Here is a 24,446-nt window from a genome sequence, read left to right on the forward strand (position 1 = left end):
CCAGCATGGTCCTTGACTCCATGAGTAACTCTCACCTTAAAGCAATTCTCATCTGACATGAGTTGCTCAGCCTTCCGCTGATACGTTGACTCCAGGAGACTCCTGGAGGTCTGTGTGTTCAGCTGGCCTCCTGTGGCCCCATTATTGTTTTCTGCCAGGTAAAGGTCAGTCACCTGTACACAGATCTCGTCACTCACAATGTGCTGCAGCTGAAATCAAGCAAAGGCAAGCTGTCAGTGAACCAAGAAAATATTTCTCCTTGTCATACAGTCAACCTTCCTCTGATGGTTCCAGTCAGTCAGCTTAAAAAGACTTCTGGTTGGTAATTTTAGAAAATTAATCACACAGAACCAGTATTTTATATTCTTGGAGAATAACTAAGCCTAAACCTCCAAGAGTAACACTGGGCCATGAAAAAAGCTTTTCTATGTATTTAAAAGCAAAAGCATAGGCAGTTCATGTTAATATGCTGCTTATTTAAAGTTCTAAGGAAATGTAAAAATTAAAAAAAAATGGTTACATGAAAGAGAAATCTCATGGCTTTCTGTTTTTATGGTGCTTCTTTACGGTTTACAACTTGGTTTCACGCACATTCTCATTTGCTCTATGCAACCAGCCCGGGGAGCAGGCTGAAGAGGGACACCCAGTTACAGTGGAGACAAATGTCCATTTTAGATGAGAAAACTCACTGTGTGCCAAGGTGAGGTCAGGGGCCTTGGTAAACCATGAAAGCTAGACCCCTGTCTATATGTTCCCAGCCCTAGCACAAAGTTGGAAACTCATTAGGTATTTGAGAATTGGTTGCTGAATCAATTACCCAAGGGCACTCAGTTGAAGGAGCACAGTTAGGACTAATATTCAAGCTTCCTGACCCTTATGCTGATATTCTAATACGTTACTTCTGTTTCTACATCTGATAAAAAATACAGTCCTTAAATTGTAAACACTATTAATTAACTCAATTTCAACACAGGTCAATCATGAGTGATTACTGGTAATTATTGTGATTACATTCTTGAACTATCTAATGACTAGAAAGTTGAACCTTTCAGAGTTTCCATTCTCATAGGTCATGATGATCTTTCTATTGTGAAATAAAAATTCCCCTCAAATGAAACTTTACCCATAAAAATGCCAGAGAATGTGAAAAACCTACAAGCAGAGAAAAGCAAGATGTTAACTGCACTATCATTTTGTCTATTTTACTTTAAAATTCTCAAAAACCACTAAGCCATTCTATTTTTAGGAAGATACATCCTTTTTGAAGCACTAGTAACTATGACAACTACTTATTTTTAACATTTAAAAAAGTCTTAAGTGACAAGTATGTGTATTTGTAGATAAATGGACACAGCGCAAGGTCAGAAGGGTGACTGATTTGACAGTGGTTGAAAGGCCAGCAACTGGAGATGGCTGAATTACAATTAGCCCAGACAATGGATTCTAATGTGACCATTAAAATAATGTCTATGATAACCTGATAACAGAGAGAGCAGCTTAAGATATAGTGTTTAAGGGGGCGGGCGGAGGGGGAAAGCAGTGTAATAAAAGTGTATCTAAAGCATGGTGCATACCACGTAGACACTTCCGCTTAAGACCTTCTTACTAAAGTAAACTCACTGACTCCCTATTCACACCCTCTTCTTGGATATTCGGCCCCTCCTAGAGTTTTTGGAAAGGGCAGACCTATAATATCAGGGACAACTGGACAGCTTACACTCCCAAGCTAGGTTGCTCAGATTCTCTCTCCTGCTAATTTGAAATGACACAATGAACATGTTTGGTAGACATTTTACAGAGGAACATCTACATGGAAAGGTCAATGCTAGGGCCAGAGGCACTGGCATAGCAAGCCAAAGCTCCAGGGGAGCTGGAGAAGCCTTGAGTATGTGGCCAAATATCTATTTGCAGAGAAAAGCATGAGAATGAAGTAGATGTTCAGAAAGAAGGCATGCAGGAGAGAAAAAAAAAAAAAAAAAGATTCCCAGCCCAATCCCTACATTGGCCATTTTCTGAGTTCTCTACTAGCTATCTGTGAGACCACCTGTTGTGTTAAGACAAATCCCTACTAAACCACAGTAGATCCTTGAACAATGTGAGGGTTAGGGGCACCAACCCTCCATGCAGTGGAAAATCCACATATAACTTCTGACTCCCCCCAAACCTAACTACTAATAGTCTACTAGTGACCAATAAGCCTTACCAATAACCTAAATAGTCAATAAACAAGTATTTTTTGTTAGATGTATTATACACTATACATCTTTACAAAAAAGTAAGTTAGAGAAAAAGTATTAAGAAAATCATAAGGAAGAGAAAATGCATTTACAGTATTATGCTGTGTTTATTGAAAACAATCTGCATGGAAGTGGACCAGCGCAGTTCAAATTCAAAGCCCTGTTGTTCAAGCATCAACTGTAGTCTGGAAAAGATAAATGTATGGCCTGACCTTGAAATATATGTTCTGCCTCCAGTCAGGAATAATCTCTGGGAGAACATCAAACAAGATGGGGAGAATGAGAGAAGATATGCCTCCAACTGAGGAGTTAAGATGAGAAGCATGAACATATGTTTTAAAAACACTGGATTTGGGTATCTGGACAAAACCTGTTTCTTAAAAAGATTAGACATTATGTGTTACTGACTCAAAATTGCAACCAGGTGCTTCTAATGTATGGATTAATTATATGTATTGTTTCAAAAACCAAGCTCGGGTTTATAAAAAGTTAATTTTCCTGGATTTCTAAAATTGCTGTGCTGGCAGTGTGGGAGACCTTACTTCCAGCCGTAGCAGCAATACGCAGCAGCAGAAGCACATGACAACTGGAGGCTTTATTTTACATACGTTCAGAAGGTGTTAACAAAGATCAGTCTCTCAAAATTAGGACCAGAGCTGTTGGCACCCATGTAATGATTTCGCTCAGTCACCATACAGACTCCTTATGGGAAGGCCTATTAACATCTTTGACTTTCAGGAAAAAACCTGTATACCTGACAACCTTCCTGAAGATGCCAAGATTCAGTTATGTGAAGCGTTCTTCCTTGACCCTGAGCAGATCCTGCGAAAGGGTGCAGAACCTTTCCAACATGCCCTCCCGACATCAAGGCAAAGGCATGGGTACTTTGCAAAGGATTCCACATTTCACTCCAAGAAAGTACCAAGCAACACAAGCTTTCCACCCCGCCCTCCCCATAGTGGCAGTGAGGACTCCCGAATGTTCTTTGTACAAGTTTTCACTTTAAAGAAAGTAGTGCACCAACAACAGATTCTGAGCCCTTCACAATGCAGACCTTAAGCCAAAAGAGTGGAAACCTGACTACCCAATTGCTATAAAATTATCACTGCTGTGAAGAACAACATATTTACAAAGTTCCAGGGTGCCACAGGAACAAACCACAAAACCAACCACAAATTCAACTCAAATGGAACCTCAGATAGTGAGGTGGGCAGAGTATTATAGAAGATGTTGTATGAAACCCTTCCCACAAAAGGAACTTTAAATCTTAAAAGGAGGAAAGTACACAGAATTAAACCAACACCTACAGAAGAGGAAGAGTTACCCACTGAGAGCCCCCCACTGGGAGCCAAGGTAAGAGCCGGGCCAGTACCAACACTCACTCTATAGGCAGGCAGTGAGAACAGGGCAAAACATCGGGTCTGCTGTAGACTCATTCAACTGTGAGGGCATACTGAGCAAAGCGAAGGAGTCAATTTAGCGGCTGAAGTACTCCCACTCTGTTAACACGAGAGATCCGTAATCACATTAACCTCCCCCTTTCCTCTAGAGAACCAGACATTTGTAAACATCATTACATGCGCAAACTGCCCTTTTAATTCCAACCGAAATCTTGCCTTTCCTCTTTGCCTCATCCATCTTTAGGTAAGGACTTCTTCCCTCACCAAACCTAGCCTCCACCGTGCCCTCACCTGTCTGACAATGCTCTGGATTAGTTTGTCCATGGTGAAGGCAATGTAGGCGTGAATGGTGAACATCTCTCTCAGCGAATCTTCGTACTGTGACGAGTCTATGTTGCCATCTAGCAGGCTCCGCACCATGTCCAGGAAAGCTGGGTAATAATCTTCTACATCAACATCCACTGTGGGAGAGATGGGAGAGGTGAGGCCTTACCCTGCTACGAAAAGACTGGGAGAGAGGGCAAGGCAAATCCCACAGCTGGCCTAAAGAGCATTTGAAAGAACGAACCCTAGGTATTCAGACATACCCACTCAATCTGCTGCAGGCAGAGATGAGATCTGACAGGTGGCTACAATGGCCAGCGCTGGCTATCAGAGGACAGTGACCCTGCAACTTTAACAGGGGCTCTGACACTCTGTCCATGCTAGAAAGACACTAAATTACAGTACGACTGGGCTCTGCCTCAGGAGAGCAGAATATCCCAGGGAAGAAGTTTCTTCAACAGTTGTTGGCTCTCCTTCTGAGAGAGAAACCTACTCTCCCGGCCTGCACAGAGCATTCCTCACACGGGTCACTTGCTCATAAAGCTATTTCAATGAAGCATCAAGTGCAGATGAGAAAAGGCAGACAGCGCCACACTCAAGTCCTGGGAAACCTCTCGGGAACAGAAAAATAGGAGTGCAAATTAAATCCCCTATGAATAATGAAGTAATCTGCATTTGTCAAAGTCCTTTTGTTTAAAAATGGATTCCCAACGTTGTACTTCACAAATTGCATTAAATGATCTGTACTTGCTGCACATGAATCACTTCAACCAGCAGCTGGAATCTTATCAGTTGTCACAGAGACATTTGGCAACTTGCAGAGTACAAAAGGAAGCATGAAAGTACTCTGCCTTTAGCTTGTTTAAGACCCATTTACTGATCTCCAGTGCTAGCAATCAAGACAGTGGCATGAGGGGGCCACTGGGGTATCGGTTATGTTGTTTCCTGACCCAGGTGCTGGTTACACAGGTGTGTTTCACTTTGTAAAAATTCGCTATTCAATTTGGATTTGTAGATTTTCCTGTACATATGTTGCACTTCAACAAAAAGTTCACTAAAATGAAAAAAAATTCACAAGAACTCTTTGTCACTGACATCTGGTTACCCATTTGTAAAGTTTATACAGAGAAAACAGGCGCAGAGCAAAAAACTAAATCCTTCCCCATTTATCTGAAGTGTGATGGCTCACTGAAGACCATGCAAAACAGAACAATTAACTGTTGAAAAGAAGCAACTGGCTAGACTTTCATCACAGAATATCACCTTGTTCAGACCCACAGCACAGGCACAGGCTGTGCTACTGCTGTGCAGGTGCTTTTATGCCAGAATAAAGCTAGGGGCACAGGCGAGACGTGCCCACAAGCTATGATCAGTGTGAGGCTTGGCGTTACCACTCAAGACACAATGTAAGCTTCAAACCAGGTTAAGTCAGTGGTCAAGCCAGGATTAGGCCATTTGCTCTCTCATTTCTACCCAAGCAGATGGAATTCACCACACTGAGGTCCAAAAGCGATCTCTCTCAAGCTAGGATTAATCCAGACAAAGGCTTTTAAAATTAATATCTCTATGAGCTCTTCAACAGAAAGTTAGGGCCACACATGGGCTACTTACATCAGCAACAGCTAAAAAAAATTTAAAATAATTCACTCCATTAAAAAAAAAAAGTCTTAAAAAAAAAAAAAAAAAGAGCCTGTGTGGCTCAGTCGGTTAAGCGTGGGACTTCGGCTCAAATCACGATCTCACGGTTCGTGAATTCAAGCCCCACAACAGGCTCTCTGCTGTCAGCACGGAGCCCACTCTGGATCCTCTGTCCCCCTCTCTCCCTGCCTCTCCCCAACTTGTGCACTCTTCTCTCTCTCAAAAATAAACATTAAAAAAAGTCTTAAAGATAATTCATTCCACAAACTGGCTATTTCTTTAAGGGCACAGAAGAAAAGCTCCATGGAAAAGTTTTTGGCTTACAGCTCAAGAACCTAATTACGAACAGGACAGTTATCTAGAAGCAGGCAACAGAGAATTCCGTAAAGCACACGGAGGCTTCCTTAGCCCATGTTTATTTTCCTTTTCCTGTGATCTCTAACTGCACTCCTGTTCTTCATGGTCTGCTGCCTCACACCATCTCTTGACTTCCAATCTCCTTTCCATAAACTATTTCTGTTCATTAGGAATGAGCCATGAACCCTATTGGCTAAAGAGAAGTCTAGCCCAAACATATCTGAGAAAATTCATATCTGGCTCAGGCATGAACAACTAGGAATTTATGTTCCGTCATGCAGCAGAACCGACTGTGATGTTTTAGTCCCACCCTGTCCTTTAAAACATTCTGCAGTACCCCTGAGAGCTGCCATTTGGGAAACTGATGGCAACTGACACCCCCTGTCCAGGTGTCCACAGTAGGAACCACTGAGAGCATCCGTGATCCAAGCCCTGCAGAAGGTGCTTTGCATATTCTCCCCGATTCTCCCAACAACTCCACAAGGTATTAAGGAGTGCCTCCATTTTACAGGTAAACAGGTAAGGGGAGTTGAAGTAAGGTCACACGACCAGTAAATTGCAGACCTAGGATCTGAACCCTGGTCAGGCTCTGAGGCTGTATGTATAAAAGAAAGCAGTCCCAAATCTAATTTGGCTCTGAGGCCCCCAACCCCTCACACCATCCAGAAACCAACAGTCTAAGCACTCACTAGGTTCTTTGAGGCGCAACTGGATAGCAGGACTGTCACTCTTGTCTCGCTTTATGCCCAACACTTCCCGTTCCCACTCTCTCTCTCGGTTTTCTTCTTCAATTTGTCTTTCAGCTTGGGAACAAATCCGTAGCAGCCGCAAGCAGAGAATCTGGTGCAGTCGCATAAAGATATACCAGTTGTTATTAACATAGAAGAGGTTGTATACTTCATCCATCCCTCTTAACTTCTGAGCTGCTGTGTTACTGAACAGTAGCTTAGACTTAGGGGGACTGCCCCCAACACCATTGTGCTTCTTAGCTGCCCCTGTGGCTTCATCTACATCCATCTCTTCTTCTTCCTCTTCCTCCACATCCGAGAGATCACCTCTCTGAGCAAAGAGCAGATCTGGAATGAAATGATGCATGATTTGCTTGATTTTATACTTGTCCTCCTTTTGAATGCCCGTCTGCCTCTTCACATGGTGGATAATCAAAGCAGCGGCATCTTCCAGGATCTGTTTGTCTTCATAGGCAAGCGAGAGGTGTGGGCCGACAGGTACACCGGCATTTTCTTCTGTAGCCTGCTCCTGCCTCTGACAGGAGAGAGATGCAAAGTATTACCACAACAACAGTCAACAGAGCTGTGCGACTGTGCCAGCAGTACATGCCGTTATCAACCACAGTGTCTATTATTTTCCAACCGGACACTTCCAGAAACAGAAAGATAAGGTGAGAGATGTGGTCTGACACCAAGGTATTGGTATCTTCTAGACTGCGAAGACTTACTGGGACAATGGGACAAAACTGGGACCATCTTTTAAAATTCTGTAGTAGTGTTTATGGATATGGAGGATACAACATGAGGTCTAGGACTAGAGGTCTACAATCTGGGGTGGGAGTGTGGAAGGTGACAGACGTGATAAAACTGGCAAAACAGGGATGCTTTTTTATTTTTTTTTTATTTTTTAAAATGCTTATTTATTTTTAAGAGACAGAGAGAGACAGAATGTGAGTGGGGGAGGGCAGAAAGAGAGGAGACACAGAATCCGAAGCAGGCTCCAGGCTCGGACATGTCAGCACAGAGCCTGACGTGGGGCTTTAGCTCACCAGCTGTGAGATCATGACCCAAACCAAAGTCAGACGCTCAACTGACTGAGCCACCCAGGCACCCAACAGGGGTGCTTATTTAAGAGCTCGTTTTACCACTCTTTCCCCCTTTTCATGTAGTTTAACATGTTCATAATAAAACTTTTTTTTAAATTCAAGATCATACAACTTTTAGGAATGCTCAATTACACTGTATTTATGTTTCTATCCATCCCCCATGACTGTAAGCTCCAAGAAAGCAGGATTAATTTCTTAATCATCTCTGTATCCTGGCTCCCAGTACTATATACACTCCTGGTAAGTATGCTGAGTAAACACGGATTAGAAAGCGTCTGGGGATTAAGGCTCAGTGTTTCACCGGTGGAAAGTTGAGAAGGGTTACATGAATGAAGACAAGGTATCATTTGGAGGGAGAGAGACAGGAAGACAAGTGGAAGAGGGAGGTGGCAGGCACAGACTGAAGTCAGGATGTTAAACTGGGAAACCAGTAAAGCCACTTAGTCATAAAGGTGAGGCTTAGATTTAAAATGACAGAATCAAGGGGCACCTGGGTGGCTCAGTCACTTAAGCGTCTTGGCTCTCGACCTTGGCTCAGGTCATGATCTCAACAGTTGTGAGACTGAGCCCCGCACTGGGCTCCACTGGACATGGAACCTGCTTAAGATTCTCTCTTCTCCCTCTGCCCCTTCCCGCTCTCACTCATTCTCAAAAATGAACAAATGAATTAATTAATTAAATGGCAAAATCAGGAATAGAGAAGTCTGTGACAGTTACGAAGCAAGAATCAACATGTCTTGGAGGGTCTCACTTTCACGTAACAAATGTAATTTCCAGGAATCAAAGCCATGCTCTCACAGATGTAGAAACCTCCAGCTCACCTCATCATAGATACTCTCAATCTCGTTGAGTAAACTCTTAGACCTCAGGACCTTGGTATCATTCTGTTTAAAGTTGATGCCCTGGTGGTCCAGAGACTTCAAGTAGTACTTCTCATTCTGCTCTCTCCACACCTTGTTAAAGCCTCTCTGAGCTTCCCGCCATTCTTCCTCTTTCATCTTCAACCTGGGGGGGGGAGGGGGGAGAAACAACCAGACATGGGAATTATAAGGGAGAGACTTAAACTCTGGCTTTGAATCCTGGCTCTGCTCTACTAGATTCTGTTTTCTTACCGGTAAAACAGAGATAACAAGACCTACTCTCTAAGGGTTTAGAGGTGAGAAATATGCCAGACTTACTTTATTTCAAAAGTCAGAAGATACAATAGGTCTGTCATAATTATTGGTAACTTGGGATATTGTTATTCAAATTGTTATATTGTTATTCAAACCAGGCTTGAACTGTTACACAAGAAAATTACTCATCCAGGACTTATTTTGAAGAAGTAATTTGTCCCAAACTCAGAAATCTTACCTAGAATTTATTTCTCAACAGCATTCCATAGAATACCCTTGAAAGGGGGGGTGCTCTTCCCTGGCCAGCTAAAATAAGCTACAGGACTTTTGCAAACATTTGCTATACTAACTAACATAAATGCAGAAGTGCAGAGCAGAGAACTTGCATTTGCACTGGAAGGCTCCTCTGCACATGGTCTGGGAATTTCTGATGGCAACGACTGATCCGAGCACTCCAGTAGAGAGGAGAAGAAAATCAAAACCAGCATTAGAGCTGAAGAATACCCTACATCTCAAAGCCAAAAGTTAAATGCTATGGGCATGGCAAGAAGAGGAACACCTAGGCCGGCTCCTGAGGAGAGGGTTAGGGAGGCACAATAAAATCTGGACATTTGCACACTGTGCAGCAGACAAGAATCCCTTCCCACCGTTTCAGGTGATACTAAGGGAGGACCCGTCTGTTAGCTGGGATTCACACTGTGGTCCAGAGTGCCATGGACTTGAAGGAGCCGGGGCTCAGCCCTAGCCCTGGCCTCCTCCTTGATGCCTGGTCTAGGTGAGTACAATAGCCCTCAACACTTGAGGCTGAAGGCTTTTCAGGAGAAAAAAAGTAAGACATTCTTGGTAAAAGTGGTGAGCTAGTGGGGCGCCTGGGTGGCTCAGGTGGTTGAGCGTCCGACTTCAGTTAGGGACATGATCTCACGGTTCGTGAGTTCGAGCCCCGCGTCAGGCTCTGTGCTGACAGCTCAGAGCCTGGAGCCTGCTCCGGATTTTGTGTCTCCCTCTCTCTCTGCCCCTCCCTAGCTTGCACTCTGTCTCTCCCTCTCTCAAAAGTAAATAAACATTAAAAAAAAAAAAAAAAAAAGTGGTGAGCTAGTACGTCTAGTACGTCTTTTTAAATAAAATATAAATTTTACAAAAAGTGATTTTCCTTACTAAAAACAAAGGTGTTAACAAACGGTTAGTACTGAGTGGCAGGAATGTGGGTGGTTGTTTTCTTTGTCCTTTTCTGTATTTTAAAATATTCCCTTAAACACACAGAGCATTCCACTATGGGAAAGTCCACTATGGACTTTCAAGGTCTGTTCTCTACTGCTGGTCACACAGAAGTTCCACTATCCCAAGCTGCACCTGACTTCCAACAACCAGGGTTGGGGAGATATGGAGGTCTCACGGGATAATACCCAGGTCGAAAATGAGGGCCTTATTTAATGGGGCACTAAATCTGTCATCAAGCACACTAAAGCACAAAGGGCACATTCAGTCAGTTACCTTTTAAGGACAATTGGGACAGCGATGGAGGGGTTCTTCCTCAGACCGTCAATGATGTCAGCTGCTTTATCAGCATATATCCTCTGGAGTGCTTTTCGATGAATAACTTCCGACGTGCCCCCAAGGGTGTTGTCCAAGCGAAATTTGGCTTGTTCCTCAGCAGACAAGCGAGAGAGCTTCTTCTGAATTGCTTCCAGAACCCGGATCGTTGCCAGATTGGTCTCTAAAACTACATCAAGCTAAAGCAAAAGACAAAGTGTGCTCAGGACCCAAACCAGAACAGAATAGCGGTCAGGAGTGTGAAGTAATGAGTCAAGTTCCTTGGATGTGAATCCTAAGCTCTGCTGTAACAGCCACACAAAAGTCTATTTCCTTACCAATAAAATAGGGATAACACCACCTACTCTCATAAGGTGGTTTTCTAGATTAAACAATACAATCCACATAAAGGATTTAGTGCAAGGTCTGGCACATAACATGCAACAAATGATAGATAAGTGGTAGTTGTTACTTCTAACACCATCAATGCACTTTCCTTAGGACTACTGACCCCAGACCAGAGGAATCACACAGGGGGGCAACCTTACCGACACTTCCATCCCTCTGAACTTACCTGGATTGCTAAGATCGGTTACAAATGATAAAACAAAACAAAACAAACAAAATACAACAATCCCCAGAAGACCATTCAAGATGATAAATCAGTCTTAGGTGTAAGGTTTTTCAGGGTAACTTGAAATATTTAAATGTTTAATAGCTTTGCTCTACATCCAGTAAGAGCAGTGACTATCATTCCTTAAGGACTTCGATGTTGGGGCACCTGGGTGGCTCAGTCAGTTGAGCATCTGACTTTGGCTCAGGTCATGATCTCGTGGTTGTGACTTTGAGCCCCGCACTGGGCTCTGTGCTAACTGCTCAGAGCCTGGAGCCTGCTTCGGATTCTGTCTCCCTCTCTCTCTCTCCCCTCCCTCACTTGTGCTCTGTCTCTCTCTTTCTCTCAAAGATAAGTCAACATTAAAAAAGGGGGAGGGGAAGGGTGGCGCGTGGGTGGCTCAGTTGGGTGAAGCTTCCAGCTTTGGCTCAGGTCTCATGGTTTGTGTGTTTGCGCCCTGCATCGGGCCCTAGGCTGACAGCTCAGAGCCTGAAGCTTTCTTCGAATTCTGTGTCTCCCTCTCTCTCTCTGCCCTGCCCCACTTGTGCTCTGTCTCTGTCTCTCAAAAATAAATGTTACACAAAAAAAATTTTTTTAAAAAGGACTTCAATGTTGTATCTGTAGGTAACCATCTAAATTCTAACGGAATTCCTGGAACTTACTTTGTGGCAAGGGCCTAGCCAGACCTGGTTAAGGATAGGACTGGCAACCTTTGAGCTAACTTTTTTCCTAGGCTTAACACAAGATTCTCTAAATGAGAAATAGAAAATGAAGTAAACGAGCAATCTTAGGGCCCTATGACCAAATGTCTATAGAAGTACTCCCTAAATTTTCTAGTTTAGGGACTGTGGTAGTAATTTTGTACAAAATTTCTGGTCCCTCTTCTGATTATGGACAAATGATGAACTGAACCTCCCGGCTCCCTTGTGAAAAGACAGGGCCATCTAACTAGTTCTGGCAAATGAGTATGGGCAGGTAAACTGAAGCAGTGTTTGCTACTTCCGAGCAAGACCCTCCTGAGCCCTTTTCCCTCTAGTGATTGGCAATATTCAAGATGGTAGCACTTGGTCAGCCTAGTTCCCTGAAGTAATTCTGATGAGCAGGATCCCCTACTAAACATTAATGCAATGTAGCATGATCAAGAAATAAATCTGTTTTTTCAAGCCACTGAACTTTGGGGGTTGTCTACACTACAGGATCACTAACGTATCCTGAGGTATAAAGGAATGCTCCATCAAACTAGCCCCCAACCCTTCATCATCATGCCTATAATCAGAAATGGGAAATGAGGATGTTGCCTTTTTCAGGCATACCATTTGAGAATAGGAACACACTGTCAGAAGAAGATGCCAATCTCTGCTTTCTAACTCATCATGTACCCTTACTCAACACAGGTAACAAAGAAATGCTTTCTTCAGCCTGATAAAACTTTCCATGGCATCTGTCATGATTTTGCTTTATGCAAAAGGTTGAAACTCCTCATGAACACTGGGGCCAGTCACCTGCCAGAGGCCAAGCAACATGTGGCTCTTCATTCAAAATATGCCAGAAACAGCTAAATCAAGCATGAAGAGGGATGGCCGGCAGAGTGAAATCATATGGATTTTAAAAAAGAGCAAGCTATCTTCTATCTATATAAATAAGCAGGGACAGTCACTTTTTAAGTAATAAATGCATTAAATAGGATACACGTCATTTTACCTCTTTAAACACAATGAACAGTCCCTTTTCTATTGATGAGATCAGCGAACTAGCCATTTTTACACTCAGTACTCCTACTTGCTGGTACAGAGGCTCTATCAGCTCACTTACTCACTCGGGCTCTTCCCTTCCCAACTACTTTAAAATGAAGCCCTAATTTGCTTTCTTTCCTAAGGAGCCAAATCAATCAGATATAGATAGGAGAGAAGAATTCCAGTTCTCACAGGAGAGCTGCTTTGCTAATAACCGTATCAAGATACCTGCTAAGAATAACAATACGCACTTCAAAATAAATAATTCAACCTCTTTACGACAACCCAGACAGCCTTAAACGATACTGTTTTAGATACCCTGTAAAACGCAGTAACTTTTAAAAGGCCGTTAAAAATTCAAGGGATTATTACACAGCCATCAATGGATAACTTTACTCAAAAGGGTAAAGTGGCCTAGATAGCTCACATTCGCCATAAAACATTACTAATATATTTGACGAACTTGTAAAGCATGGTAAATACGACAATAAGCATTTACTACTGAAGAATACAAGCCTCTGGCTCTTCCGTCTTAAAAGCCAAGCCTCACAGACATTTAAGATAGCTTAGCATTCAGCACCTCCCATTTCCCCAACCTCCAAATGATAAAGGAACTTGTACCTCAAAGCGTTCATCTTCACAACGATAGATATGTTCTTCATACTGGGTTTTCTTGGAACTAACAAAGGTGGAGTCCTCAGACCAGGAAGGGAAGGAAACCCACGTATCATTTAAAACCTTGGAGTAAAGGAAGAGAAATTGAAGGCAAGCCTAAAAGTTTTCTGGTGATTAAGCATTCTCAACAAAAAGACACAACTCTAGGGGATGAAAGAAACCATTGCCAATTTTCACCTCTAGTAAGTTTGCAAAAGATGGAAAATATGGATATAAGTATAAAACAATTTCTTCTGAAAAAAGAGAAGGATCTTGATTTCCTCATTTATATAAATTCTTGATCCCTGGTACCACTCCCTCTGGAGGAAGCTGAGTCTTCAGGACTGATCCTTGCCAGAGAAAGCCTTACCTCTTTACAGAGAGGAGTCCGTCCTGTACACTTGGGCTGCTGGTAACTCTTTGGTAGGGCCCGGTAGCTGGAGCCCAACCGTTTACAAGAGGCATAATCTATCTCCATGGCAATGCCCTCTGTGGCTCGTTCCTTTGGAAAGGTTTCCAGATGTACAGACTCCTTATAGCCCAGAAAGTTTTTAAACCAATTAAACAGTTCAGGGAATTTCCTGAAGAATCAAAACCAAAAACTGGTGAGCAATTAGAAGCATGATGTAGTTACCCTGAGGTATGGCTATTTGGTGTTGGGTCAGAACTCTGCTACTAGGGACAAATTCCAATGACAATTATTATTTCCTGCCTAAGAAGCACTGCTTCTGAGCATCTGGCTTCCCCTTTTCTTATCGAGTATTCCCAGACTAGTTAGGGTGCTGATGGAGGAGGTGCACTGAAATTAAGCAATAACCAGCTGTTCTTCTAATCAAGAAGACCACTTTAATGTTCAGATAATTCTTAGGTTGTCAAATACAGTCAAGATTCTAGAACCCTGGAAGAGACTGGTCTCTACAAACATCCAACATTGGTCAGGGGATCAAGAGACCCCCTAGTCTTAGCCGATGCCCTATTTTTCCATCTCTAGAGTTAAACTAGAAGAACTCCCAGAGGATTCTTGTGACTCTGACATTATATGAGTCAACAGACCCATCGCGATCAAATTATTTTTGCCTATCATATACCCTCAACTCCATACCACACATCAGGGCTAAGCCCCTCTCTCCACTTACCCCAGGAAAGGAGAGACTAACTGGACAAGCTCAGCCCGAGAGATCACCTCCTGGTTAAAGATAACAAGACAGCGCAGGAAATTTTCATAGGCCTCAGCACTCCGCAGAGCCTTTCGGACCTTATGGAGACACCAGAAGAGAAACAGTTAAATGGGGAATCAGGAGATCCTGGATTGCTTTTAGAAGATTGGGGAAATTTGGGGGTGTCTGGGTGACTCGGCTGAGCATCTGACACTTGATCTCGATTCAGGTCATGATACCAGGGTCATGGGATCGAGCCCTGAGTCAGGCTCTGTGCTGACAGCTCAGAGCCAGCTTGAGATTCTCTCTCTCCCTCTCTCTGTTCCCTTCCCCTGTTCACACACTCTTTCTCTCTCAAAAAAAAATAAATAAATAAATAATATTTTTAAAAAAAGGAAACTTGGTAAAATATTTATGTATGAAATAATATAATATCTGGGATTCGTCTCAAAATAACCCAGGGTAGGTTAGAGTACATATGAAACAAGTACACTGGCCAGGAGGTGGAAACTGCTGAAGCTGGATGATGGGTACATCTTACTCCTCTCCTTAATTTCACACGTTTAAAATTTTCTATAATAAAAAATTTTTAATCAAGATCCTAGAGTATATAGTACATTTATCTACTTATATGCTTGATTCTCCAACCATATCAGAGTTACCCAAGTTTTTGCCGCTGCTCCTAACAGATGTTTATGGCGAGAATCTTTGTCAGTACTGTTTTTAAACTCTGCTAATCTCGAATAATGATTTTCTAAATAAGACACGTCTGTCCTCTGAGCTGATCCTTTCCCTTCCTCCACCTACTATGCTGAACACTTCAACATCCGAAAACCTAAAAACATTCAATGGTATACACACAGTAAAACCAGCCTGACTAGATGAGCAATTTGGAGTTTCAATTCCAAAAGTGAATATTTAGCACTGTGGTACTTCAGTGAGGACTGCAAACAGATCCTCACCAAACCAAGTAGTTTAGCAACAACCTCTTCTTCAGGCTCCTGTATATTTTTATAACGATTTGTCAGTAGACATTATATGGCATATGCATTTTCAAAGCCAAAGATGAAAGAGAACCGTATTTCTTGTACTATACACCAGATTCACTTACTTTTAACTTTTTATTAGCCTTTAAACATGCACAAAAGTAGACAGAATGTCTAATGAACCCCCTGTACTTACCTAGCCTCAATGATCAATATAAAGTAAATTCTATTTCATCAATAACCATTTCCCCCACCAATGAATTTTAAAGCAAATTTTAGGGGTGCCTGGGTGGCTGAGTCGCTTAAGCATCCAACTTCGGCTCAGGTCATGATCTCACAGTTCATGAGTTCGAGCCCCATCAGGCTCTATGCTGAAAGCTCAGAGCCTGAAGCCCAATTCGGATTCTGTGTCTCCCTCTCTCTCTCTCTGCCCCTTCCCAGCTTGCGTGCACACTTTCTCTCTCAAAAATGAAAAAAAAAAAAAAAAAAAAAAAAAAAAAATTAAAGCAAATTTCAGACACTTCATCTGTACAGCTGACCCTTGAACATGGGTTTGAGCTGCACCGGTCCACTTATATGCGGATTTTGATAATACAGTACTGTAAATGTATGTTCCCTTTCTTATGATTTTAATAGTAATTTCTCCACCTTATTATTAGCATATCATACATACAGCATAAAAAATATGTATTAACCCATGGTTTACATTATTGGTAAGGCTTTTCTGGTCAAAAGGAAATTTGGGGGGAGTCACAAGTTATACTCAGATTTTCAATCCACAGTGTTTAAGGGTCAACTGTATATCAGTATATATCTCTAAGAAATAAGTGCTCCAAAAATTTTTTTAAAAACACAAAAAACAAAAACTGACATCACTCATTAAAAAATTAACTTATTCACACCCTACCCTCCACTCTTTCATTGTCATGTAATGGTTGTGACCTGGACTTCCAAATTTCCCTTAGAAGTACCAAGTGCCCAGGCAGCCCTCAGAAATTGCTCAAGTCAGAGCCAGGGACTTGGCTGTCAGACAGGACAGCTCACACAGGCACAGCAGGCTAGAGAGATCAGGAGGCACCAATCATGGGGATGCTAAAACACCTGCCCTTTTGCAAAAACCCAAAGGTGCAAGACAGGGTAAATCTGTACCAGACCAATCCAGGCTGGCTCCTGCCAGTGAGAAGTCTGACAGTTGCCAATTACCTTGATAAAAACAGCCCGCTAATCATCAAGTTGACTCCAAGGAGGAAGTCAGACACAGGAGGAAGTCAAACTAATACACCACACAACACGGTTGACACCAGTAAGCTCAAGCCTGGCAGCTTATCAGGATCACCTGGGGAACTTTGACAACAAATCAGAATTCCCACAAACCCTATATTCGATACTGCAAATAAGTACCACAAGCAATGAGAAGATTGTAAGTCTTCTTAAGTCCTCGACAACTGGTACAGACCTGGAAGTCTACAACAGGGAGCTCCAAACATCTTCCAAGAGTAACATCATGCATTTTTCTTTCTTTCTTTCTCTCTTTTTTTTAATGCTTATTTATTTTTGAGAGAGAGCGAGCGCGCCCACTAGCAGGGGAGGAGCAGAAAATCTGAAGCGGGCTCTGTGCTGACAGCAGACAGCCTGATGTGAGGCTCGAACTCAGGAACTGCGAGACCATGACCTGAGCTGAAGTTGGGGACTCAGCCACACAGGCGTCCCATGAGTAACCTCATGTATTTTTCAAAAGCATCTTCCACCATGGAAAGTGCTGTAAACTACTTTACAAAAGTAACACAGACAATCCTACTATTTCTCAGCTGTGCTAATGGTTCCAGTAGTCTGAAAGGACCTACAACTTAGAAACTATGTTAATAAGCAGAAAGTCTTCATCAGCTTGATGCAACTCAAAACAAAATCCTCTTGAGGACAGGGTAATTTGCTTGTGGCATTAATAACCAATATTAAATCTAATTCAACAATTACCTTATCAAAAAATAACGACTCGGTTCCTACACCGTGTTTACTGGCATCTGCCATAGAAGAATCCTTTAGGCTGAGCAGTTTAGGTTTCTTCTGCAAAAAAGAAAAAATACAAACACGTAAGATTCAGAGTTCTCAGAGTCTGATTTTCATCTGTGTTCAATGGGTCCATCACTGACCACTGCTGATGAATAATTTGCAACAAATGAGAGAATTCAAATCACTCACTCACTTTATACCCCCAAAAGATTTCCACCCATCTTCTCTATCTCGGTTTGCCTGTCAGGTTTTTTTTTCCCCCCAGAGATTCACAGATATTCTCTCTACAAATGGTCTCAGCATTACTGTGATAACAGAATATCCTTACTTTTTCCATTAGCCAAAAGTAACTTTATTTGGAATCCAGTGCCACTACCTCATCTCCCTAGCTGTGGAGGCAAAGAGAGCACAATGCCAGACCTAGATAGAAATCAATCTTTAACCTTTAATTATAGTTCAATTTAAAGATCCCTGAAAAAAAGCACAGTTTATTTCCCTAAGAGAAGGAATGACTATCTTGTCAGCAATATCCACTCAGACCAATTTAACATTGCTTCTTCAAAGGGAATGAACAAGCCATGACATAACTGTCAGCAAGAATTCACTTTTCAAAAGCCATCTCTCAACTACCTGTGAAGAAATGTACAAACTTTGGGAGAAAGTATGCACACTTACCCTGATCACCTCAGAGTATACCCTCTCAAGAGCCAAAGCTGCTTACAATGCCTAAGGAGAAAACAGGTAGGGAATTCTAATCCCTCTTTCTAGTGTTTCCACCTGAGGGTAATCAAGTGTGGGAGGAGACCAACGCAAGAGTGGGGCTTAACTGCCAACCTGATTCTGGTTACCCATATAACCAACACTCTTTCCTCAAGTGAATATAAACTATTACTACATTCAACTTGCCTTCAAAAGGAAAAGCCATTACAAGCACTAAAAAACAGTCCTTCTAAAGTGTGAGCAACACCTAATGTTGCTAGTCCTTGTAGTCATCTGCTTGTTCACCAGTCACTTTCTACTGTTAAAAATTACACTAGCTTTTTATTCTTTAGATCCTGCAGACACGGCCATCTCTTCCACATTACATACTGCTTTAGAAATCACTGAAGCAACATCCAGTACATACACCTAACTCTCTCCCCAGCACAGCTGCACTACATCCGAGAGGAAGGGAGCAGGCTTAGCTCTCTGCAGGCAGACCATCAGCATTTACTGTAACAAGAAGCATTGTATGACAGGTCACTAACAGAAGTTTAAGATCTCCCTCTGCTATAGCCCAAAGGTCCTGCCTTAGAGATTAGGATGATACAGATAAGATCTGGCAACCCAACAAAGAATCCTGGGCAGGCTGGGTGTCTCAACCAAAGAGATCTCACAATGTATAGACACTTTACTCACAGGAGGACTTAGAGATCACTGACTTAGTTGTGAAACAATTATCAAGCTTAATAACCATCCTTCTCAGCACAAGGCAGGCTGAAGATCAAATCAGAAGAAGGGAAAAATCAGTGTAAGTCTCAAACTTCTGGCAGCAAACAAAAAGAGACATGACAGCGAATAGCAAAGAAAAGAGAAAATACTAAAAACCCAAAAAGTAATCTGTGCAATTAGTGATACTCTAACATTCTTTTGCAAAGCCAGATAAGAAGCTTTGCATCAAGTTTCTGTGACATATACCAACTCACTGAGTTTCCAGGATCCAACTTTCAACACGCTTAGGATAAGATCAACCCTCGAATAGTTGTCCATGAAAACTTCTCCCAGAAGTCAAAATGCACAGGTGCCACCCTTTCTCACCTTCACCGGAGGGGTGGCTCCCGTTCCAGAGTGCCTTCGGATCTGGCAGCCATTCTGGTTGGGCCTCTGTGGCTTGTTGTTCAGCTGGGGCTTCTTCACAGTGCCTCCATGGTCATTTCTCACAGAATCAACCTTCTCAGCTGTGGTTTTGCTTAAAAGCTAATTAAGACAGATGAGAGAGATTAATTCTCTTACCAAAGCAAGTATATCATTTAGAGGAAGTCCCCTCCTATTTCCAGCTTCCTAACTTATTTAAGATGATAATTCTAAATAGTACAGTTCTTTCTAAATAAAACTTACCACAGAGCTGTTGGCATCTGGTAGGAACTGTCCAAACTCTGACAACAGATCTTCCTGATTTTTAAAAAGACGAGCCACCTGGGCATACACCTCCTGCTCGGTCAATGCTGGAGTGTAGTTTCCTCCAGCTTCCTTGGCATTTCGCTGCTCTTTCTGACAGGAAATTGCAAATAGGAAGATACCATATTAGAGGGCCACTGTTTCAAATGACTCCCCTTTGCACACTTCCTGGGATGTCTGAGAGGAGCTCTGTATGTTATCTACTTGGGCTGTAGTTAAGAAAAAAGTCTATGTTCTTAGCACTGTTTTAACTGCAAGCTTTTAAGTTGAGAAATGAGTAGAAGGTGGTGACTGACAATTTTTTAAAACTACACCAGGGGGCGGGGGACCTGGGTAGCTCAGTCAGTTAAGTGTGTGACTCTTGATTTCAGCTCAGGTCATGATCTCATGGTTCATGGGTTTGAGCCCTGCATGGAGCTCTGTGCTGACAGTGGGGAGGCTGCTTGGGATTCTCTCTCTCTCTCTCTCTCTCTCTCCCCCCCCTCTCTGCCGCTTTCCCCTCCATCTATCTCAAAACAAATAAAAAAAAAACTTAAAAAAAAAAACAAAAACAAAATCTAGGACAGGGCACCTGGCTGGCTAGATCAGAAGAGCATGCAACTCTTGATCTCAGGGTCATGAGTTTGATCCCCATGCTGAGTGTAGAGATTACTTAAATACATAAATAAACTTAAAAAAACAAAAAAACTAGGACAGTATATGTGAATGCTCAGGGGACCACTACCAACCAATAAAACACAAAACCTTAGAGAAATGTCTCCTACTGCAGATGAACTACACTACGTAAACCACCCTCTTACTGCCCAGATAATAAGCATCCCTTTCATAGTGCAGTAACTTAAAAATCCTGTCTTGCTGTTACAAGGCAATTAAAGTCAGGCACATCAAATTGGCTTTATAAACACACATCAGTTTCTAACCTGTTGACTTCCAGTAGTAATTAGGGGACATAATAATGGGTATTCAAGTTCTTCTCAGCCCAGATGCCCTCGGCACGTGACCTGGTTAAGACAGGCTGAAAGGGCAACGCTCATACCTGATATGTGTGCAAAATCTCCAGGAACGCTTTGTAGATGTCTGGTTGGCCCTGGAACCTGTTCTTGATTTTATTAACATAGTTGATGGCGTGATTAAACTCCACAGGCTGATTGTTCTGCAAGGATGGGGCCGTTCCCAACGAGATTGTCACTGGTGTATGAGGCTGGACAGGTGGAGAACGCGGGGATGCATATGGTGGGAGAGGGGGAGTCTGCTGACTGGCTGGAGTATGTGCTTGTAGTTGGGAAGGCTAAAAAGAAGAAAGTCATTATTCTCCTCAGGAACACAGATGGTCTGACATAGGAAAGAAAAGGTCAAACTAAAGAGAAACAAAGTGTCTAATCAACATATGTCCTTTATTTACTCTGGCCAGGCCATTTAGCCCAACTGAAATCACACTGGGCAGGGGTGGGGAGAGTAGAGAGTTCACACATTTTAATACAGATATTTCAGTCTCAAATTTTCTAAATGCAACCTTAAAAATGGCGACATCTCCAATTACAGGGGAGAATATTTTCTAATGCAGTGTTTAAGCTCACTCAACAGGTGCAAACAGAATAGAAAAAAAAAAAAAACCCTCACTCTCCATAAATCTTTAATGTCAAAAGACAATTGTTGCAGAAGCTCCACATAAAAACCTTCTAAACCACCTCTGTCCAGTAGAACTGAGATGATGGAAGCGTTCTTTATTTGCACTGTCCTGTACAATAGCCACCAAGCCACATGAGACTACTGAGCACTTAAAATGTAGCTGGTACAACTGAGAAACTGAATTTATTTTATATTTTAATTAGTTTAAATTTAAACAGTCATATGTGGCTAGTGGCTACTATATCAGACAATACAGATCCAGACCAAGAACATACCCCCGCCATCATCACTTCCATCAATAGAATCTTCTGCTTAGCCTGATATGACCTAATTTGATAAATGGAATGACTTTTATAAAAATGAGGACCATAAGGGCAGTAGCATAATCTGATCACAGGATGACCATTTCTGCCTGTGCTGTCAAAGTACTACCATACAAATCAAGTTGCTATCTGTTGGGATGCTCATGGGTTCACTATGCAGGAGGTGGGGACAAAAAGAATCCTTGTAGGTTGCTAATGTGTTGATTTAAACAGATATCGAAATATGTGGAAGGTAAATGTGAACCATCTTCTAGGGATGTGACTATAGCATCTTCTCTAATAAAATCACTGCAACTGACGTCTCTGAGACTTAAATAAAGGGGAAATGTCCAAGGAGGGTGCTTTCTAGGGATGTATTTTACATGAGGTAAAGTTCCCAAGTGCTCACCTTGCTGACTTTGGCAGGTGGGGGCTGAGGAGCTGGCTGGGCAGGAGCTGGGGCTGACTGGGCTGAAGGCTGGGAAGGATGTTGGGGTGGTGGCTGAGGCTGGGGCTGGATGCCATGGGTAGGGATCTGATGAACCTGGCCAGGAGTTGTCACGTTCACCATGTCATTGGTTTGCACCTCAATCTTGTAGCCAGGGGGCAAGAAGGTATTGAAGCCCATAATCAGGTCGGGGTGGCCTTTGAACAGCTGGGACACACGACTAATCACTCCTGGAGTGTCAATGCTGATTAAAAACAAAACAAAACAAAACAAAACAAAACAACACAACAACAAAACACATATACACACATGGAAAAAAAAACCCACAAAAATTAAAGTGGCAAGCTTGACCAACACCATAGTAAGAAAAAAATTCACATTCCACTAGGTTCTCTGAACAGTAAGACAGGTAAAAATCAACCTGTGTATTACAAAATCAACAAAACACAAAGAACTCTCAAAGTCCAAAGCCATTTTAGCCTCATATTCAATGAGACTTGGTCACAATTTTGAACAGAATATACATTCATGATAATGGTCCTATCTAAAGCTGCTATTCCCATACAAGATCCACCCTCTGACACACCAGTATCAATCACTATGTGTCTACATTTTTCATGGGTTACTCTAACAGTGAACCATGCCAGAATATTAGTGCATCCTAAAATGACTCAAAGAGCTGGTAGCCTAATCATTACCAGTCTACTTCCCTAGACTGAGAAAAATTTTAGTTATGAAAAATTTACCAATATGGAGGCTACAAAGGTCTGGAGCCCATCGTTTTCATCAATAAAGCAATCCATAAATAAAAGCATGACTCTGAAAATTAACCCCCCGAAAGGAGGCATCCTTTATCTTTCAGCATATGAGAATAAGCCATATCCTCCCTCCAAAATTAACATTTCAAGTGCAAAGCTTGAATACAACCACATATATCTTTTACCTCTGAGATTTAAATTCCTTCATGATGTCAAGGAAATCATTGTAGACCTGAGGCTGACTACCAAACTGCAGCTTCACCTGGTCAAGATAGGACAGCGCATCCTCCACCTGAGGCAGGGATAAATCTCAAGGTTATGAAAAGAAAATAAGCCAAGAATTTTTAAAAAAACAAATGATTTGTGCCTAAATAAAATTAGCGCAGTAAATGAAAGAAAAATATCTAGTAAATGTACATGAAAATATTAAAAGTTAGCATGGACGCCAATAATAAAACCTGAGCCTAAAATAAAAATCAACTCATAAAGTCTATAGCCTTGTGTTAAATAATTCTGGGGAGGGTGATTAGTGAAAAATCATCACGTTAATATTATTCACTTATTCATTCGTTTACTCATTTCACAAATATCTACTAAGCTAAAAACATACCACGCCAGGCCCAACATGAGATACTAATGAGTCAATGACAAACAGGCCACAAGTCTCTGCTCTATAGAAGTTCATTCTCATCTAGTTGGGAATCCTAATACACTGGGGTAGGTAGGTGGTCACCGAATGCCCAGAAAGCACATGGGGAGGGCACCTTTGCACTAAGAAAAACCCACGGGGACAGAAGGGAAGGCGGCCCCAAGAAGTGATGCCTAAACTGAGTCCTAAGAATGAGTACAAGCCAGCAAAAGTGAAGACAGTGAAGATCTACAAAGAGAGTCAGAGGAAGCAGCATGAGCAATATCCCAGACAGGACATCATCTGGTACACTGGGAAAACTGAAAACACTTTAGTTTGGCTGAAGGATCTGTGCTGAAGAGGAGCAATGGTGGCAGCAAGAGGTGACAAAAGAGGAGACAAGAGAGGAAGCAGGACCTAGATCCCAAAAGGCCTTGTAAATCTTATTGAAAAGCAGTTTAGATTTTAACATCTGCATGTTAGTGTACTCAATTTGGCTACAGAGTTGACAGTGAATTGGTGTAAAGGAAGGATATATTGAAAGGAGGCAGGACAACCAATTGTGTGAACGACAGTGGCTTGAATTATAGTACCAACCAAAGGAATAGAGAGAACAGGACAAACTCGAAAGCTTTTTAGAAGGTAGAAGTGACAGGGTTGGGGACTGACTGGATATGGGAGATAAGGGAGAGGGAATATTCACTAAATTATAAATTATTTGGCCATTCACAAAGGAAAAAAGACCGAAGGTCTTTCTAGTTAGGAGTCTGATTTAGGACAACTTAATTTTTAGTTACTCAGGAGACATCCAAGGAAACTACTTACTAGGTGTTTCCTATATACTCTGTGGATTATTTAAATTGTACAAAATATCGAGTTTGGGGAAGTTTCAGAAATAAACATGATTTGATAAGTCCTACTCTTGTGATATATTGT

At 42.0% G+C, this 24,446-nt stretch overlaps 1 protein-coding gene across 1 annotated transcript in view; it reads right to left on the reverse strand.

Moving 5' to 3' along the window:
- The window catches only part of SIN3A (SIN3 transcription regulator family member A), a 68,803-nt gene that overhangs the window by 19,790 nt on the left and 24,567 nt on the right, over positions 1-24,446 (reverse strand). Inside the window, exons 4-17 of the mRNA XM_049613872.1 lie at positions 23,068-23,174; positions 22,086-22,368; positions 20,782-21,033; positions 19,686-19,838; positions 19,386-19,544; positions 17,553-17,642; positions 14,572-14,690; positions 13,806-14,016; positions 13,403-13,519; positions 10,397-10,635; positions 8,612-8,795; positions 6,646-7,219; positions 3,929-4,098; positions 36-209 (exon numbers count right to left, since the gene is read on the reverse strand). Coding sequence (XP_049469829.1) covers positions 36-209; positions 3,929-4,098; positions 6,646-7,219; positions 8,612-8,795; positions 10,397-10,635; positions 13,403-13,519; positions 13,806-14,016; positions 14,572-14,690; positions 17,553-17,642; positions 19,386-19,544; positions 19,686-19,838; positions 20,782-21,033; positions 22,086-22,368; positions 23,068-23,174 — 2,832 coding nt within the window. The remainder of the gene's footprint in view (positions 1-35; positions 210-3,928; positions 4,099-6,645; positions 7,220-8,611; positions 8,796-10,396; positions 10,636-13,402; positions 13,520-13,805; positions 14,017-14,571; positions 14,691-17,552; positions 17,643-19,385; positions 19,545-19,685; positions 19,839-20,781; positions 21,034-22,085; positions 22,369-23,067; positions 23,175-24,446) is intronic.

This window comes from Panthera uncia (genome assembly GCF_023721935.1).
Source record: "Panthera uncia isolate 11264 chromosome B3 unlocalized genomic scaffold, Puncia_PCG_1.0 HiC_scaffold_1, whole genome shotgun sequence".
Classification (NCBI taxonomy): domain Eukaryota; kingdom Metazoa; phylum Chordata; class Mammalia; order Carnivora; family Felidae; genus Panthera; species Panthera uncia.